This window comes from Homarus americanus, unplaced genomic scaffold (assembly GCF_018991925.1).
Source record: "Homarus americanus isolate GMGI-L3 unplaced genomic scaffold, GMGI_Hamer_2.0 scaffold52806, whole genome shotgun sequence".
In the NCBI taxonomy this organism is placed as follows: Eukaryota; Metazoa; Arthropoda; class Malacostraca; order Decapoda; family Nephropidae; genus Homarus; species Homarus americanus.
The window spans coordinates 8201397-8220106 of NW_024720773.1; the positions used below are offsets into that span (position 1 = coordinate 8201397).

Here is an 18710-nt window from a genome sequence, read left to right on the forward strand (position 1 = left end):
AAATGAAGAATACACATGTATTGAATAACTCTGGCTTGATGGTTGGGTATTAAATGGAATAAGACTAGAAATGTTTATTTTAGTTGTATAAAACACAGTAGGATACAGAACTACAATAGTCAGAATGAACGTGCTCGCTCACAGAGATGATTGACACTTGTAACAAATGCTGCGAGATAGCTGTCTGTATCTGTATTTTCGCAATATAGTACAGAAGACTTAATAGCACATTATTAATAAAGAAAATATTAGAGGTATCATGAAAAACCTCTATTTAGTCCTTATACTGAAGTGGATTATATGTATATATATATATACTGTACCTTTTTTGGCCATGCATCTCTACAAGTGTCAACTCCCTCGTCAGTTCTGATTTGATAACTCTGACCTGACTGGGAGTTGACCGTCTTGACCTAACTGAAGATTGACAGCTCTGGCCTGACCAGGAGTTGTCGGCTCTGCATTTCACTTTATATAGCGATGCTGATCAACTGAATCATAAGTAAATTTGCTTTATATATTGTAAAGCACATTCCAGAATGGCTATCTTTTTCACAAGTTTACTAATGCTGTACTGTAATTTGATTTATATGTTAAATGTTCATTTTTCTTCCCATCAACGAAAATATGCATACAGTATAGTCTTTATATTTCAACAGTGTGACTGTGTGGCAATTTAAAAACAGAAGGTTATAAATGCAGGGATTGATCCAATATTTTTAAGGGGGTTAACAAACCTCTTTTGCTAAACAGAGACGAATCAGTATCCAGAATAGACATTCATGAGCAATAATAAGCCCTTTGTCCTATTCAAGAACTGTGTTTCTCAGGTATGGTTTCACTACTTGATGCCAATATCAGAAAAGGTTATCAGGTGTTGATTATGGAGGAACTGGATCTATCACTGAAATGCAACACTTTTGTATGCAAGACACAGCAGATGTTATCGTTGGTGACAGGTGTTAAATCATACATGCCACTCTTCACTGATAGCAAACTTGTTAAAAAGGAAATGTGTACAGACTTAGAACACGAGTAACATAGCCGAGTGTAAAGCTCTGCTCGTACTTCTTTTAGGTAGCTAGAAGTCGGGGTACCCTGCGTACTTTAGTAAAATACCTAAAGCAAATGCATGAGCAAAAGGTGAACAAACAATGGGCGGTCCTGTCCATTGCCTTGTCATTTGTGAGGATTGTCAAGGGAGGTCTTATCTCCTCCCTTAGTGTAAGGCCAAGCTGACAAATGCAAGTACGACAGCAGCATAAATGTTGAATGGAAGTTATTATAGCATATGGTAAGGAAGGCCTTAAGAGTAAATTAATTAACTATTGTCTGTTTTATTGTTCTCTTTTGAACTGTCTGGAGAGTAACAGTGTTTTGGATTGTTGGAGAGAGAGAATGATAAAGCTGACTGATACCTGTATAGTATCACAAAGCCAAAGGTGATACTGTACTGGCTTTGCAATAACAGTTATTGTGATTGATACTTTGTAATAGATATCACCATGACCGATATTGTGAGAGATAATCGAGATTAATATTGGGCTACAGATCACTGAGACTGATACTCTGCAAAAAGAAGTCATTGAGTAAAACAGGACTTGTAATTGAGATTGACAATAATAGAAGTCTTTGATGTTGAATCTTTGTAAGAGAGGTCATGAATGTGTTAAGTGAAGAATGAGGAAGGTGTAATGAATTGTGTTATGTATTAAGTGTTAAAATGATGTGTTGGAAAGAGATTTTTTGACACGAGTACTGGTCTTAAAAACCTTGGATGAGCTTTACTGGACGTAGATATATTGACAATTAAGATATGGATGGAATGCACACACATTTAGTTAAAACTTTGAATAGTTGAAGGAAATGACCACACAAAATAACTTTCTCTTGCTCTTCATGGAGGGAGATCTGACCCAATCAAAATTTACTGTATATTCTGACATCAGGACATAGTAATTGGAGATGTATCACTATTTAGCTATCAATGTAATTTACTGCTTTACTTTCCATACCAAAGCTACAGTGATAATGTACAGTATACTGGTGCTTATAAAAACGTTAAATTTTATTTGATCCTCGTCACATATAAAACCTTGCTGAATATTCTTCAGAACTTTTACTGGTACCAACAAGTGTATACCAAAGCCACTTTAGAATTCATGAGCATCGACTTTTCCGTCATCACCATCAACCTCCTGATAGTCATTAACTAGTTGTGCAACATTTTCTTGAGCAATTCCCAGCTCAGAATCTTCAAGACCAGCCCCAACAAACCAGTGTACAAATGCACGCCTGGAATACATGAGTTGAAACTTATGGTTGACACGAGCCCAGGCATCTTTGAAGGCAGTAGTGTTGGCCAGCATGCATACAGAACGACTCATCTTGGCCAGGTCTGCTCCGGGCAGTACCTTTGGACGCCCACCATTAATTCCCAACTTGAATCCTGTAGGACACCATTCCACAAACTGGACAGATTTCTTGAGCTTTATGGCTGATATTGCTCTCTGCACATCATTTGGTGTTACATCACCACGATATAATAAACAGCAAGACATGTATTTACCAGTAGCTGGGTTACATGTTGCCATCTGCATGGCTGGGTCAAAACAAGCAGTGGTCATGTCAGAAACAGACTGCTGCTCACGATAAGCATTGTCAGCTGATACAATTGGAGCATATGTCATCACTGGGAAATGTAGGCGAGGAAGTGGCACTAGGTTGGTATTAAAATCTCGCACATCTACGTTAAGGGCACCATCAAAGCGGAGAGAGGCTGTAGCTGCAGACACTACCTGTGCTACGTGGTGGTTTAAGTTGTTGTAAGTCGGGCGTCCAATTCCTAATTTATTCACGCACAAGTTATATGTGGCCTCATTGTCGAACACAAAGACACAATGATCATACTCCATGGTTGTTGATGCATGGAGGATAGTGTTGTATGGCTCCACCACAGCTGTTGACATTCGTGGAGATGGAAATGCACAGAATCTCATTAAGCTGGTGCTTGGGTACTCCTGGGCCAGCTTCTCCAATAGCAGTGTCATAAAGCCAGAACCAGTACCACCACCAAAGGAATGGGTACATATGAAGCCCTGTCAGGAGAACAAAACATTAACTTATTAAGGTACTACTAGCTGTTAAATTTTGATGATTAAGTTGTACAATTAATGAAAACATAAAATATGTGACTTTCAAATATACAAGACCAGACTCAGGCAGTATAAGTGAACCATGTTATACTATGGAACAGTCTAGGATTTACCAAAATGGACACAAAGATGAGGCTTTTATGCAACTCTCTACCATCCACTACATACACAACTAGGATACAGATTTATCACATAAATTGATAAGTTACTGTATGGTTGAACTGTCCAGCATAAGTTTAGACACATATCATGACCATAGGGAGAAATTACCGTGTCTTACCTGCAAACCAGAACAGCCTTCAACCTGCTTTCTGATCCGTTCTGTTACAGCGTGCACCACTTCCCGGCCAACAGAGTGACGACCTCGTGCAAAATTGTTAGCAGCATCCTCCTTGTGTGTGATCAAGTCAGCTGGATGAAACAAGTCCTGATGTGTCCCTCGCCGGATCTCATCTTCCAAGGTAATGATCATGATGTATTTAAATCAACTTGTACTATTACAGTGCAAAAATTTGACAATTCACTAATCTGAGAAGAAAATGTAAGTTTGGAAAAATATATGTAAATTTCTTATTGACCAATGCTAATTGCTGAGGTCACCACTGGTATAATTTACTATTACTGAGGAAGAACAATACTGGAAGCTTGATCTGTGCAACTATATCAAGAGACAGAAATACAGGGGTAATGGAAATACACCAAGATTTTCTGAAATACCCTGTATATACAAGTAAAAGCTGACAACATGAACTTATTACATGACAAAAAATCAGTACTGTACAGGTATTATACTAACAGTTGAAAAGTATCAAGACTAGCAGGCATCGAAAGTTTGTGTATCGTGAATAAAAGGAAACAAAGTAAGCTTCATACACAATATATACGGTACCTGTACTGTATATACAGTACATGCTCATGGAAGATATACTGTACTGTATATTAACAAGTTTAATACTGTACTGACCTACAACAGAGGGCTCAAGGTCAATGAAGATAGATCTGGGAACCATTTTGCCATCACTTGTCTCAGAAAAGAAAGGGTCCAGGGATGACTCTTCACTGCTGTTATGAGACATTTAACTCTTAGTACAGGTCAGGGCATACTGTACATACATCAACAGCAAGAGAGGGTGCTGATAAACTAAATAAATAATCACTTAATGGTTGTTACTGAAATGCAGCCCTTGAGATCTTGTATCAGGATACCAAAAAACAAATGGGAAAATAATCTGTTCACTGTTTTTGCTTATCACATGTACTTATGGAGGAATAGTGATCATAAAAATGAAGACTAAATTAATAAAAAAGCACTACCTGGCATCTGAGTATGCCGTAATGGCTGTAAAATGTAACTAACATAAGAAATGGGTGAATAAAATCATCCATAATGTGAATAGGCACATGCTACAGACAGTTGTATAGATTTAATGTTGTATACATTAGTAATGGATTAGGAGATATAGGTACAGTATTTTGAAAGATCTGTCGTGTACAACTGCATGAACAAATACTTGTGAACTCAAACCTACGTAATACGAAGCAAGAGAGAATATAGGAGATCATACTCACATGGCCGGGTATGGTACACCATCTGGGAAGATGCCATGTTCGAGGCAGTACAGTTCCCAGCAAACTCTCCCAATCTGAACTCCTGCCTGACCCACGTGCAGTGACAACACCTGCCGCCCGCCACCCTGCAACATACACACATCTTACTCGTGTGTTGAAGAGCTTCTTCAATACCTGGTACAGAGACATAGTTCTAGGAGCTGTCTTGGTAATACAAGAGCAAGGAGTAACATAAATCTGGGGAGGTAACTTGGTTGGAGTAAAGTTCTCGGGAGGTAACATAACGGGTAAGTGCTAGGAATATGACATGTTCTGGGGAAGAAAGGCAAGTACTTAGGAGTAGTGCCAGTTATGGGGTGCCATGTTGGTGGCACAGATGCAAAGGGTAACAAATTCTAGGGAGCTACTTTGGTAACATAAGAGCTAGGAGTAACAAGTTCAAGGGAGCTACCTTGGTAACATAAGAGCTAGGGGTACCATAACACAAGTTGGGGCACTATGCTCTAACAAGGATGCAAAGAGATACACAGGTTCTGGGATGCTGTTTTTAGAAGAACAGTTTCTGAGAATATCACCAGTGATAACAGCGTGCCTCAGTTGTGCAAGTGCCGGGAGCTGCCAGAATATCAACACTTACTGAGATCCTTTACAGTATAGTAATACGGGTGCTGTGGAAAAGCTGTGAAATTCAGAGTACAGTGCTGTACTTGTGAAAACTTTTTCTTTTTAATATAGTCTGCAGCAGTAATGTATGAATATTTATATTAATGGTACTGTAATGTTAAATGAGTAAAGACAATAATAATAATATGAAAAGCAGGTTTGAAGAACATGTGGTGTCATAGCCTATATTACTGTAGCTGTATTTTAAGTTATGAGAAATGTTATAAAAACATAATTTACTGATGAAGGCACAACTGGAAATGATTGAAAATTGGGATTAAATAAAATGTATTGTAGTTATACCTTTATATATATATATATATATATATATATATATATATATATATATATATATATATATATATATATATATATATATATATATATATATATATATATATATATATATATATATGACAACAGAACACTGTACAAATGAAAAAGTATACCTGTACTATTGTAAGATGAATTAAAATTTGAAATTAGTCTTCAGAATGGGCATATACAGTACATACTTATTAAAAATTCATTACTGTATATGATTTGAAAGCATATTTTTAATGATAACTAAAACACTAATACAAATACATGTACTATATACTGTACTGTATTTGCAGTTTATAAATAATATACAAAAACTAAAAGTACTGTATACTTGGTATTTAAAAAAATGAAGTGAATATGTATTTTATATTCATACTGTATTTTGTTTTTTCTTAAAGATGAAAAATGTAATTGTATGTTACTAAAAAAAATATAATTTCCAGAAAAAAAGTTGTAGCTGCAGTAGGTATGTTGCTTTTGAGGTCTGACTGAGGTGAAGGAATGCTTATGTTACAGTACAGTACCAATAGTTTAATGAGGAAATGTGTTCAATGAGCTGGAAAACCAGTTAAGTTGTTGTTGGGAAATAAGTCATGCTGACATTCATTGAAATGGCTGAAGGTGAAATGGGCCCCCAATCTTAGTAGGCCCCAACCTGATCTAACTGGACTACTGGTATAAGGACTGAGGCCATTTAGGAATGGAGCCCCATGAAACTGTGGGCCATAAAAATTTGGCCCAAATCCAAGAGGTTTGGTGAAGTTAGGTATGACTAGGTTAGGTTTTGGTTGGGGCCTATTAAGACTAAGGCATATTTGTCCTGTCATAAGGTGAAACATTCATGGTGCTGAAAAATGCCATTGCGTTTAAAGAACAGTTAATATTCTGACCTCCACACGGGTTCTTTTAATATTTACATATTTTCACTTGTAAGTTAGTACTGTACAGTTCAGTACCCTGTACTTGATAAAGCGAAGAGTACCATTACAGGTCTATGAGAGTCATCAGTATTTCCCCAGGGTACAGTAGTACAGTATTACAAAATATAAAAGGTTTTGAAATCATTTTAACAGATAGAACAGAGAGTATTAGTCTTGTTAAAAATATTGCACTCTATACGATACTAAGTTATTTGAAGAAGAAAAAAAATCGCCTTAAAAATTCTAAATACTGTAGGTTAATGGAGATACGTCCTTACTTCCCAAACAAACTCGTGACTTTTAGTACCAGAAATCTTTGACAAATGTCATTTAAAAGTGTAATTAAAAGAACAAAAGTTTGACCTATTAAAATTACAGGTAATAATTATATTTTGTTCCACCAGAGAAAAGTTATTCTTAGAATTATTGGGGCAAAATATACCCTAAAATTTAAAAAAGGTATACCCTAAAATTTAAAGAAGGTAGTACAGGCATACAGTATTCTACAGTAATAAAAAACTATTTAAGTGAATTGTGGTACTGTACTGTACTACATCATTGTATCTGGGCATGGACTTCTATTTCTTTTTTGAAGTTAACAGTACCAGCAGCAAAGACTTATTCCATTATGACATAAGTTAATATCTGTGAAGGTACTGTAGACCATTTAAAAGTGTGTAAAAATTTGGAACAGTTACGTTATTTTAACACGTCTCTTCATTACAAATTAATTATGAAATGATAGATGGAACATAAGTTTAAAATGTTCAGCACTTTCTTTTTCTCAGTCAGTCATGTAATTTCAATACTGTATAAAATATATCAGTTTCAGTTGCATATTTTATCTAGCCTTTAATAAGAGGTTTTGTTATCACTCACAAGGAATTATTTTTACATTACGAGACTGTGAATACAATCTACTTGGAATGGACTACTGTTTGTGGTTAAGTTTTTACATGAAAAGCCACGACACTGTATTAGTACATTATGAAGTAACATTATGGTATAGTTCTCTAAATCAAATGAGTGCTTCACTTTATGCTTTTGAATTAGTTAAGTGTGCTATTAGTTTTGTATTAAGAACCTACAGTACTGTAGTTGGATTCCCTGATGTGTGTTTAAGTTGCAAATGTAAGTAATGACAATGGCTATGGCCTCAGTTATGTGATAAGGTTTTGTTATTGCCAAAATTGCATGTTAGAATGGATTAGATTTCCAAACATGGCTGTTGATACGTGCTCCCTTTCCTTTACTAAGTTTGATAATTCCAGTCACCGGGCAGACAGATGCGTTAGAGTATTAGGTATCTAATCAAATACACCTGCCATTTCATGAATATATTATTTAAATTACCTTTGGTGCCCACAAAAACAATCAACAAGGTTCTTCCCATCCTGATACTCCAACTCTGCAAAGACACTCCAACACAGCTCTGTGAATGACAGGTCATCAGTGGCTAAGCTATGATCAGTGTAGTAAATGGGCTGACACTGATACCTTCACTGTCTCTAATAGTGCATCTACTTGATACTGAGGAATTAGCTGATCTTCAAGTCTTGTTCCTGAAAAACTAAAACCATCAAAATATAATCTGACTACAGTATATTAATTGTATTTTGGTCTGTAGGTTTTAAATCAATTAAATTCTGAGGATGTTCTCAATGACTGCACTCTGAGGATGTAATATAAAATAGTAATTACAAGACTACTCTGGACATACTTCACATATATATGTAATTGTACAAACACCTAAAACCCTGAACACCTTTTACTGTTACATTACCTAATATTTTTACTCTCACATTCACTCATGTTAATTGAATGGATTCAGCACTTGTATAAATCTGCCAATGCCAACCCCTTAGTGGAAAATAATAATAAGTGTGACATTTAAACTAATTGTTCCTTTAACACCTAAAACAAAACTGTCAAAGAATATACTGATGACCTACATTTGCTAACTAACTTTACTTCTTATGGACACGCAGAACCCAAGTGGCATGCGGAGTGGAGTCAGGTGTTCAGGTCCGCACCGTATCAGCATTGTGGGTGGAAGTTGAGTCGTGGTGGTTGGCGGTGGCCAGCGAGGACGATGACATTACCGCTGATGAAGAGTCTTGGGCAACACCTTTGTATTTTGCAATTAACTCTGCATGACTAAGGTATGGTAATCTTTCCTCTTCTGTGCCATTTAACACATTTTGTGTTGTGGGACAGAGACTTTCGTAAATAAATATCTTTGTGCCATGCAGCATCCTAGAGCGTCTGAGAACAACATCTCTGTCAATGGGGTTACAAAAAATGACAAGAACTGAACGTGGTCGGCTACATTTCCGTTGGCCCACTCTGTAAACTTGCTCCAAGGGCACATCTGACATCTCCAACTTTTCTTGAAATAGAGTCGTCACTGTAGCCGCCAACTGTAGCAGTGTCTCTGGCTCAGCTTCCAGTATACCTTCTATACATAGACTGTTGTGACTGGTCTTATCAACACAACTGTCTTTAGATTCTAGGTCTTCTACTAGTTTGCTGGAGGACTGAATTTGGTCTTGCCACCTCATAGTGGTTCGTTTGTCTTCATTTTTTTCTCTTATAAGCTGCTTTACTTGATATTTTAAGTCGGCTACATCAGCTTGAATATATTCAAGACTTTTGGCTAAATCCATTATCTGTGCTTGGGAAGCATCAATTTTATTTGTCAGCTGACTGACAAACAACTCCATAGCATTTTTATATGCTTCATGCTGAATGTCAATTAACAGCTTTATTGCGGCTGTATCCATTGTTGCTTTATGAAGAGGAAATCAATACTATCGATCAACCTTTGAGTTAGTGTTGCTGTTGATGATGAAATCCGTATCCAATACTGTACCACTGAAGCGACTGAGACTAATGTTATAACTACTTTTTAAATTTTGCCAACTTTCCATCCATTAACATTAAAAATTCATTAAATCTACGGTATATATTTTCACTGTTCTGCACCTAATCCATTCATGTTCAAGTTCTCACAATTTAAACGAGATCCAAATAACGACATCGTTCAACAAGAGTTTTGAATAACACAGCGTCACTTTGGCAACTGCATATATTTTTGACAGTGTGACAACAGTACTTCTTGCCTGGCACGCTGAACTTCGTGCAAATAGTACCAACACAACACCTTTGTTTGTAAACACAGCGGCCAGTGACACTACCCGGCCCCGGCACCACTCAACCACTGTCACGCAATTACTGTTTCCAACGATCAGAATAATATATTATTGAATAGATTACTTAAAAAGAGTTGAGTTGTGATGATTAATGAGCAGTAAAAAATGTTTCCTGCTGCATTTGTATCCGCAGTAGAAAGATACCCGAACAAAATCTAAAAGGAAGACTGAATCTGGGTTCTGGGTTGGAATGCGCCGTGCCACAGAGCGCAACACGTTGTACATCGCCGGGTGTTAGATAATTACGTATTACCGACGCAAGTTGGGAGGGTTTACCCACAGGTTTCCAGTCAGATTTCAGATTCTATTATAGAAATGGTAAGGTTTTAAGACAACTTTATGTTAACCTTTTAAACCAAACAAAAGTTTCGAAATACTTATACCTGTAGTTCGATTTCGGAACTATTACTGTAGTACTCATTTTTACAAGTAAAGTTGAGTAAACGTTCCTGAGAAGCACCAGTCGTACATGTATACTTCTCAAACCTGAAAATTTTACATCTCAGTTATAAGGCTTCGGTGTTTTATGGTGTTTCCTGTTTGGCTTCAGGTGATGTGGTGACAAGAAATTCAGGGGGAAAACAATCTGATATTGACAGGAAACAACTTTGTCCGATATAAACGATCGATATCTTAAATATTTTCATCAATAACGGAACTATTCGTGGTAGATTTTCCTTTCATTATATGTACAAAATAAATCTGCACATATATATAAAAAAAACATTTCTGCACATAAATAAAAGACAGTTTCACATATTAAACGACCACATTTGACCTCACTTCTAACAATGGATAGATAAATTTGTCACGTCATCTGCGACTTTCAATTATACCCATTTTAAGTAATATTTCAGGAAAAAGGTGCAGTCTTCGATTTATTGAGTCTTTATAGTACATAAACCCTGGAGCCCAACTTAACCTCACCAAACCAAACGGCAATCTTACCCACTAAAATTTACTCTTCCCTTGGTTCGACTGATTAAAAAAAATCGAGTTTTTACTTAAAATTTTAATTAACTGAACTGGGTGTACATGTACTGTAGACCATCAGAAATACATTAGACGTGACACATTACTAGTACCGAACAGGGTATAACAAGTTAAGATCATAGTACTGAAATAAGAATCCGCCAGTTTATTTTTTTGTAGTCGAGTAACATGGAATAAACTTGATCAGTTTGTATACAGTTATAAAGCTTAAGTATTAGGCGATCTATTTCAGGTAAGTTTCACCCATTGTATTTATTTTATTGCGGTTATATCCTGACTACGAGGAAAACCCCAAACGTCATGATACCCTGTAATGGGCATGTACCGGCTCCAGAATGTATGAGTAGCTGCTTCAGTGTTGGTCAAGTGTGGTCTAGAATGAGCTTACAGTCGGTGCTATCACAACACTTTTCCATAACATCTCCCGACGTGGACAGAGTGACAGGATGCGCGTCAGCAAACAATCGCTGGCATCAAATTCCTAACCTTCGGCTCTTGAATGTTTGCTTTCTTAATTCAGTTAGTGTAAAGTGAGAAAAACAATTATTAAAATTTCTTGAGAACTAACACCCACTAGAAGCTATTTGATAACTTAAGCGCTTATTAAATGATTTAGAGACAGATAAATAAGTGCATTCGAAAATAAAATGCATACATAACTAAATGTTCAACTCAGCGTCATTTTAAAGTGACATCTCGCTGTAATCCGAGTCCGCCAAGGAGATTCTGTCAAGCGGTTCTTTGTTAAGACGAATAGGAAATGGCGTTTAGCTCATATGATTCTCCTATCCCGTTTATATTGTATTTAAACTGTAGCGTCATTGTGCTCTGCAGGCGGGCAACAATATCTTCTGATATTACCTGTAAAATAACGCGGCGATATTAGTTGCCGACCACAAACCACAAAAAGCGGACAGAATATACTTCCTATACCACTAGTCCCATGCCAGCAAGTCCACTTAAACATTTAATAGTTTGATAGAAATTACTTCCTTATATTTGTTTTCGTATTGAGAGTATTACTATTTTTTTTTACAGAATTGTGGAAAATTATCAGTGAATTTTATATTTGAGATTCGGTGTGTAATTAATATTTGAGTTAAATGATAATACAGTATAAACTTTTTCCATGTAGAAGGCACTTTTATTATTATTATTATTATTATTATTATTATTATTATTATTATTATTATTATTATTTCTATTATTATTAGTAGTAGTAGTATTATAGGAATTCTTTCACCCCCTGATAAATTGTATATCTTTAGGTTGATATAAAAGACCTTATACTTGGGTGTTCGTAAATTACCTTGTATGATCGAGTGAAAGTACAAACAGTTACAAGGCCATTATTTCATCAGACCACAGCTGTACGGAGTTAAATCTGCTTTAGTTTACTTAATTCACATTTTCTCGAGGTTGATAGTGTATATATTTATATTATTGTAAAGTTAATAGCATAGTCATTTTTGTCTGTGTATATTTAAAGTCGTGTTTATTTATATTTGTTCGGATTTGTGTGATGAGTTTACGTCACATTAATTCATGTTTATTGTAAATTCGAAATGTTATTATAATGTGTTATTTTAAATTTATTATCTCATTTATGCATATATATTATATACAGTATGTTAATTTTTGTTTTGTATAGTTTACACGGCAATTATTCATATTTATATAAAGTTATATTAATTCCTTTGTATGGAGTTAATATTATTTTATTTGTCGCATTGTGAAGTTCTTGTTTTTCACAAATAAATTTAAGTTAATATTCATATGAAGAACAACCAGTGAAGTGACAAACATCCTTGGCAATTGTGTAACTAGAGTCTAAACACGCATCGCATTTCGTGTATTATCAGTGCTATTTAAATAACGTTGTCTACTATGCATACAGGAAGGAAATACAAAAATTCATTATACAGTACTAGCTAGGATGTCCGTCGGAGCCTGGATTTGTTTTTAACGAAGTACAGTTAACTAGAGGAGGGTGGGCCCGTCCCCTAGAATTAAATGGATAGCTCATAGCCTGTGTCCGTCCTTGATCAAAATTAAGAGCACATAGAAAAAATAACCACACCAAATTAGTGCCCTGCATGTTAAAAAGTGATCGTGCACAAGGAACCCACTATTAGAATTCCGTCAGCAGTCCCAGGGCCCTTTACACAAGCATATCCAATTTCAACTCTTATCTTAAAATCCTTAGCCATGCTTAATAAAGAAACAGAAAATTAAATGTTCTAAATAAGGGCATCAACCTTTAGGGGTGGCGGTGGGGGTGGGGGCGTACACTGGAGCCTACCCCCAAAATTCCATCTTCGTGACACTCATTAGGTGTATGTGCATCTCCATCGGCTTTATATTTTCAAAACTGTAGCCGTGTATATCGAACAGCCACACAAACACACAAGCAGACAGTGTGATTTATGTATATAGAGGTGTATATATTAAGTGCAGTGCAGTGATTGGGTTGTGCAAGTCGGACGGTCAGTATTGTGTGTACAGTACCGTATCTGTAAACCCGTAGGAATACCTCATAAATATAAAGTACTAGTCTCCATATTTGGTATATACTGTACTGTACATTCATCATGACAATCTCAAGAGTTGATGTGTTTACGAGGGTGCAAAAATTGAAGACTTGAGCCCTTTAGGATTTGAGGTCTTATTGGTTGGGTTCAGCTAGGTTAAAGGGTCTAGATCTGGAGCCCAATTGAACCGTCACGATAAAGGGGACACAGTTAAAATCTCCCTCACGGTCAAGGCTAAAAGGCTTGCATGATTCACCGCCATTCTACTCTCCCTGGAATGCTTATAAAATAAACAATTCAGAAACCTTTCCAATACCGGATTAATTTTGATAACAGTATCAGTGCGCAAAACAGTGACTTAATTCTCTGTTCATCATATTTTTTATAATTTCAAAATGCAGTAATCGTTACAAAGGAATATAACAAGTTTTGATATGGCTGTTTTCTACCAGGTATATATAATTTTCGTGACAAGTTGCGCTAAATTTATTCTGGTCAATGTTTCGTCTGTTTGTAATTCTTGAGATCTCGTGGCCGTGGCAACAGCGTCATGCAGAAGTGATCACAAATGGACGACAAGGAAATGACAATCAGAAAGATATTGAAAATTTTTGCCTCCAATTTATTATAGTAAAAATATATCCTTATTTTGAACATTTTTAAATTATTTGTTGTTGAAATTTAAAATCAAACGAGCCGTTGTTGAAACAGTATCCCGAAGGCCTTTTAAGATGATGAGTGGAGGAGGACCTACAAGCCCTGACAGTTGAACCACAAAAACATCAACAAGCGTCGTCAAAGAACCCGTTCTCGGGATGTTTACACCTGAAGCCGCACCTCACCGACGCCACCACCTTATAAATAAACACTACAAAGATGGTCACCAGGCCAAACCAACTGCATACATGAACCTTGACTTCTGATCTCATTCTTCCCAAATGTGGTATAATTTTTACCATTTAAGATAATTTACTAAGACACATATACAGTTAACCATAACGTGAGTGTTTGAGTTGATCTTGACCCGTGACCTAGTGTACCCAAGGGATTTTTTTTTACCTAACCTAACCAACCCATCTGACACGACTCATTAAAAAACTCACACACACAACGAATTCAATAATCCCTTCACCTTAAGGAATACGTTTATAATAACATCATATTCAGTTGATAGAGTTGATTCACTTGTATCTCTTATTTAGAAAGGATAATTATGTCCACACACAGGTATTATAAAGACACAAACTGTATTTATCTGTAAAGAGAAATCATTTTATCACTCATATATTAAAACATCTTGTATATAAAGCTAATGAATCTCTATCTTTATTTCTGCTGACCGACATACAGTAGTCACCGTGATTTTCTATATATTGTATTTTAAAGGTTATTGTATTTTACTTTATATATCAAACATTAATTAATACATAAATTATTTGATATTTACAATATATTTTCTGTCTAAATTATATAATATTCACTGGGTAATCTTGAGAGACAATTGGACGAACATTAGGCAGATCAAGAAGTGTGACCAGCACGTCCTGACTCCCTCCCGAGTGTGTGAAGCAGCGCCACTAACCAGCCCGCCCGCTTCAATACTGATTAATGTCTCGCAAGTGGATAAAGACTTAAATACACAGGCCTGATGTACTCACCCTCAGTAAGACTCACTCGAGGGGTTTCTGGACTCTAGATAGGGTGACTTAAGGCGTTATAAACTCGTGAGTCTTTCTATTTAGGCTTAAGTGGTGTAAATTTATTCTGGACAAAGGCTTCGACTCTTATGTCCAAATCTTCCTCCATCTGCATGACAATATCTTCATCTGGTCAGCACTAATTGATCATCATACAGAATTACAAAGCCTTAAAATGCAGTTGAACCATCTTTCTAGCCCAAACATCCTCGCTACCATCACCCCTCCCCCCCCCCCTCTCGCTAACATCACCAACCCCTCGTTCATACACACACAACATCGCTTCTTTTATGATATCACACACAAAAGATATAAACACAATCACAAGTTCGGGAAATAAAAACACATAATGAACGTGTCGATACTGTGGTGGTGAGCCTCGCTTGGGAGAGTTACTGACAAGACGCGAGACAAAGGTACAGTACACTTAATAAACCTCAATTCTTACTTACCACTTTTCTTTCTGTCGATAACTTCACCATCTTTGTGTTGACTGATCTTCCTCGTAATTAATTCAGGTTATTTTTCTCGCCTGTGTAAGATTGGCACAGTGTACAATATTATAGTCTGTGTCGTGTGTAGGAATATTGGTGCCCAAATATCATCCGGGTCTTGGAACACTTGTTGATAAAGTTTTTAATTCATCACGATTATAAATATTTTGAGTTCCTTTGTTATTCTTGATTTGAGTTTACATTGAAGTTTTCATCGGTCAATTACTTCCTTTCATCTGCCATTCGGCTTTTGTTTCTTTAAGAGAGAGAAGAGAGGTTTAAAAATCTCTTCACATCGCAACCGTTAACTTTAGAATTAAATATTATTCTCTTTTATCACGTTGTTGTTTAATCTCCTCAGTGGTATTCAGCCACAGATGAAATACACATGATTCTTGCCACGACGATTCAAGAACAGTGGGGAGGTGTGTGGAGCGTAGTGTGTTGTGGTGTGGTGGCGGTGCTCGAGTCCACCGTCTCTGTATTGTGATGTCCCGCCCACCACCACCACCCACCACCCTCCACCACTAACACCCGTCCGTGCTTGGGGTAAAAAAATAGTGCTTTAAATCTTTGTCATTATTCTCTAACTAACTCATTTCTTTGTATAATACTTTAATTACTTAGGTCTTTATTAAGCACTCGATTAGGTTATGGAAGTGTTGATATGATTGTTAACGTCTTGGTGCAACAGTGAACAACCTGGCGTGTCCTTAAATGCCCTTCACCACCGCTTCTCGCTTCGTACAAACACACACACACAGAGTAGTAATAATGACCTTCTTACTTGTTACTATCACTGACATCTCTACAGTACTATAAAGTTGGTAAAATATATATAACTTTAAAATATTTCCCTGGGAGCGTTAAGGGGTGGTAAAGGGGACAGCTGGGTAAGAGGTTGATAGATATAATCAGTGTAACCTATGGCGCGGTGGTCGGCTTGTTTTTGTTCTTTAGGCCGGTTGATAGAAAGGCCGGATTACTCGTAGATTCCACCCCCCCCCCTCACCCAGCCAGCTTATTTCACCTAAAGATTAATCACCCTATCGCTACTCTAACCTATTCTAACCTAACACTAACCTAACCTAACCTCATCCCCCCAAAAATAATATGAGGGTCATTAATCTTAAGGTGAAATAAATTAGGAGAGAATCAGAATCTTCAGGTGATCGGAAAAAACCTTACATATGCCAAGCAATCAGAGTGACAGCTTATCAGATGGCCGGCCACTTTGCCTCATCTGATCGGCGCAGATTTCCATGCAATATAAACTGAAGTGATTGACCTTTTATAGTCGAGAACTCAGGCATCTAGGAGGGCCACAGCATTTATATTTACATTGGAGTATAATGTTGATTTGTCTGGAGAGAGAGAGAGAGAGAGAGAGAGAGAGAGAGAGAGAGAGAGAGAGAGAGAGAGAGAGAGAGATACAAAAAAAATCACTTAAATAATGAATAATCTTAAGGCAGATTGCGAAAAATATAAAAAAAACAGACAAACGAACAAACAGGAAAAAACACGGAAAGGGACAAACACTAACAGATATAGTTTCCTAGCGACCAGTACACCACTACATATACTCAATAGCCTAGCCGGGTCGCAGTGTTTGTCGCGGCGCTCACTGAAATATTCAAATCTGTCAACACATAATTTTTGACACCGCGGCAACCTAAGCTCACGGATGAGTGGTCCTTACATCAATAATAACTATACCACACGCTATTGGGGTTATTGACCTCTTGTACTGTACTGTGGAATGTTGGGTACATTAGTATTCCAAGCCCCCATTAGTCCCTGTTCACCTAGCAGTAAAGTAGGTACCTGGTGTAAATCGAAAGTTGCGAATTCGTATTCAGGGACAAGTTGTTGGAGTTTCCAATAACTTGATGACATAATCATTGACTCTTCAGGCTTCTATACCCTTAACTCATGAGACATAAAGGCAATTAACTTAGCATGCTTCCCTGTTGGGCACTGTAAACGCTTCTGCGCTTCACCTTGCACAAGGATGTAGGGGAGTGCCCAATAAATAAATAAAAAAGTATGATTTATATAATATGTTTAACAAAGGTGACAGTGAAATATAATAGAGACGATTTTTTTATGGTTTATGAGACAATTGAAATATAAAAAGTCACTCTAATTATGTTGGAGACAATTTTTTATGATATATGATAAGTAGATACAAAAACAATTAGAGCATCTTATTGATTTTTTTCTTCTAAATCATGGTTACGAACTTGATGCTTTAAAATCACATTACTGTAATAGTAAAAACAATGAAAAAATATACGGGTAGTAACTTGGAATTTATAATCTTGACCTTGACCTCTGACCCCTGACGTTGTATGTATAGTTTTACCTCTTGTGGAAGGTTACGAGCAGTGCTATATGTCTAAACTATAATATCAATAAAGACTTTACCACACTTAGGGATAACAGCTTAAAAAAAATACTCACGCTAACTTTGACTAGATCATAAAGCCCAAGGTGACAGTAGGGACAAGATCAGGGTTAATTAAATATTAGCTAATGCCGTCTTTGTTCTTTAGTAGAGAGACAACAGTCATCGCCGTGTTGCCTCAGTATGGGAGAATGCTTCAACTTCCGCCCGTAAACTCCCTGTGTATGTCTGGTAAATAGTTTAGCCATTTTCCCTTAAAAAAATAAACACAAAAAATATGATACTATTAAAGGTACAGTAATACCATCCTGTACATTGTGTTTGTTATAGTACAGTAGTTAGATAATTGATAGTGAATGTTTGCTCCGCGCGGTAAAAGGCTTGAGAGTGAAAATGGAAATATCGACTTACGACACCTGTTTCATTTCAATATGGACAGCTTGTATAATCATTACTTAGTTTCTATTGATTACACCAATTTCAGTATACATTTTAAGGTGTCTTATTCTATTTTCGAACATATCTCGTTTTATTTCCCGATTAGTTTCACACGTGATTATCTTGTGGCTATTATCTATCCTTGAAAGATTAAAAAAAAAATAGTTTTAAATCTTCTGTAACAGTTTTATTTATTTTTTTTAACTGATAGAAATTTATTTTTGTGTTTTTTAAATGTCTCTGTCATCCGTAACTGAACGTCAGCTGTTGTGGTCAAGCCCGTGTGGGTGGGTGGGTGGGTGGGTGG

The 18710-nt window shown here is 36.5% G+C and overlaps 1 protein-coding gene across 3 annotated transcripts; it reads right to left on the bottom strand.

Moving 5' to 3' along the window:
• Window positions 1-61: 61 nt before the first annotated feature.
• LOC121861002 (tubulin alpha chain-like) lies at window positions 62-16037 on the bottom strand. 3 transcript variants are annotated; one of them, XM_042358446.1, is made up of 5 exons: window positions 15517-16037; window positions 4725-4849; window positions 4120-4217; window positions 3436-3608; window positions 62-3098 (listed from the first exon to the last, which is right to left on the bottom strand). In XM_042358446.1, the coding sequence occupies exons 1-5, from the start codon at window positions 15544-15546 to the stop codon at window positions 2154-2156; spliced, it is 1371 nt and encodes a 456-aa protein (XP_042214380.1). In that variant the 5' UTR covers window positions 15547-16037; the 3' UTR covers window positions 62-2153. The 3 variants fall into 3 exon arrangements, with proteins under 3 accessions (XP_042214380.1, XP_042214379.1, XP_042214378.1); XM_042358445.1 differs by lacking the exon at window positions 15517-16037 and adding an exon at window positions 8665-10219 and having other exon boundaries at window positions 4120-4214; XM_042358444.1 differs by lacking the exon at window positions 15517-16037 and adding an exon at window positions 8665-10179.
• Window positions 16038-18710: the final 2673 nt, after the last annotated feature.

Excerpts from the sequence above, each read along its gene's own strand:
- LOC121861002 (XM_042358444.1), bottom strand. The coding sequence starts at position 9,414 with ATGGATACAGCCGCAATAAAGCTGTTAATTGACATTCAGCATGAAGCA. Across the intron at positions 3,609-4,119 it reads CCTTGAGCCCTCTGTTGTAG|ATGAGATCCGGCGAGGGACA; the intron begins GTCAGTACAGTA and ends TTACCTTGGAAG. Across the intron at positions 3,099-3,435 it reads AAGGCTGTTCTGGTTTGCAG|GGCTTCATATGTACCCATTC; the intron begins GTAAGACACGGT and ends TTCTCCTGACAG.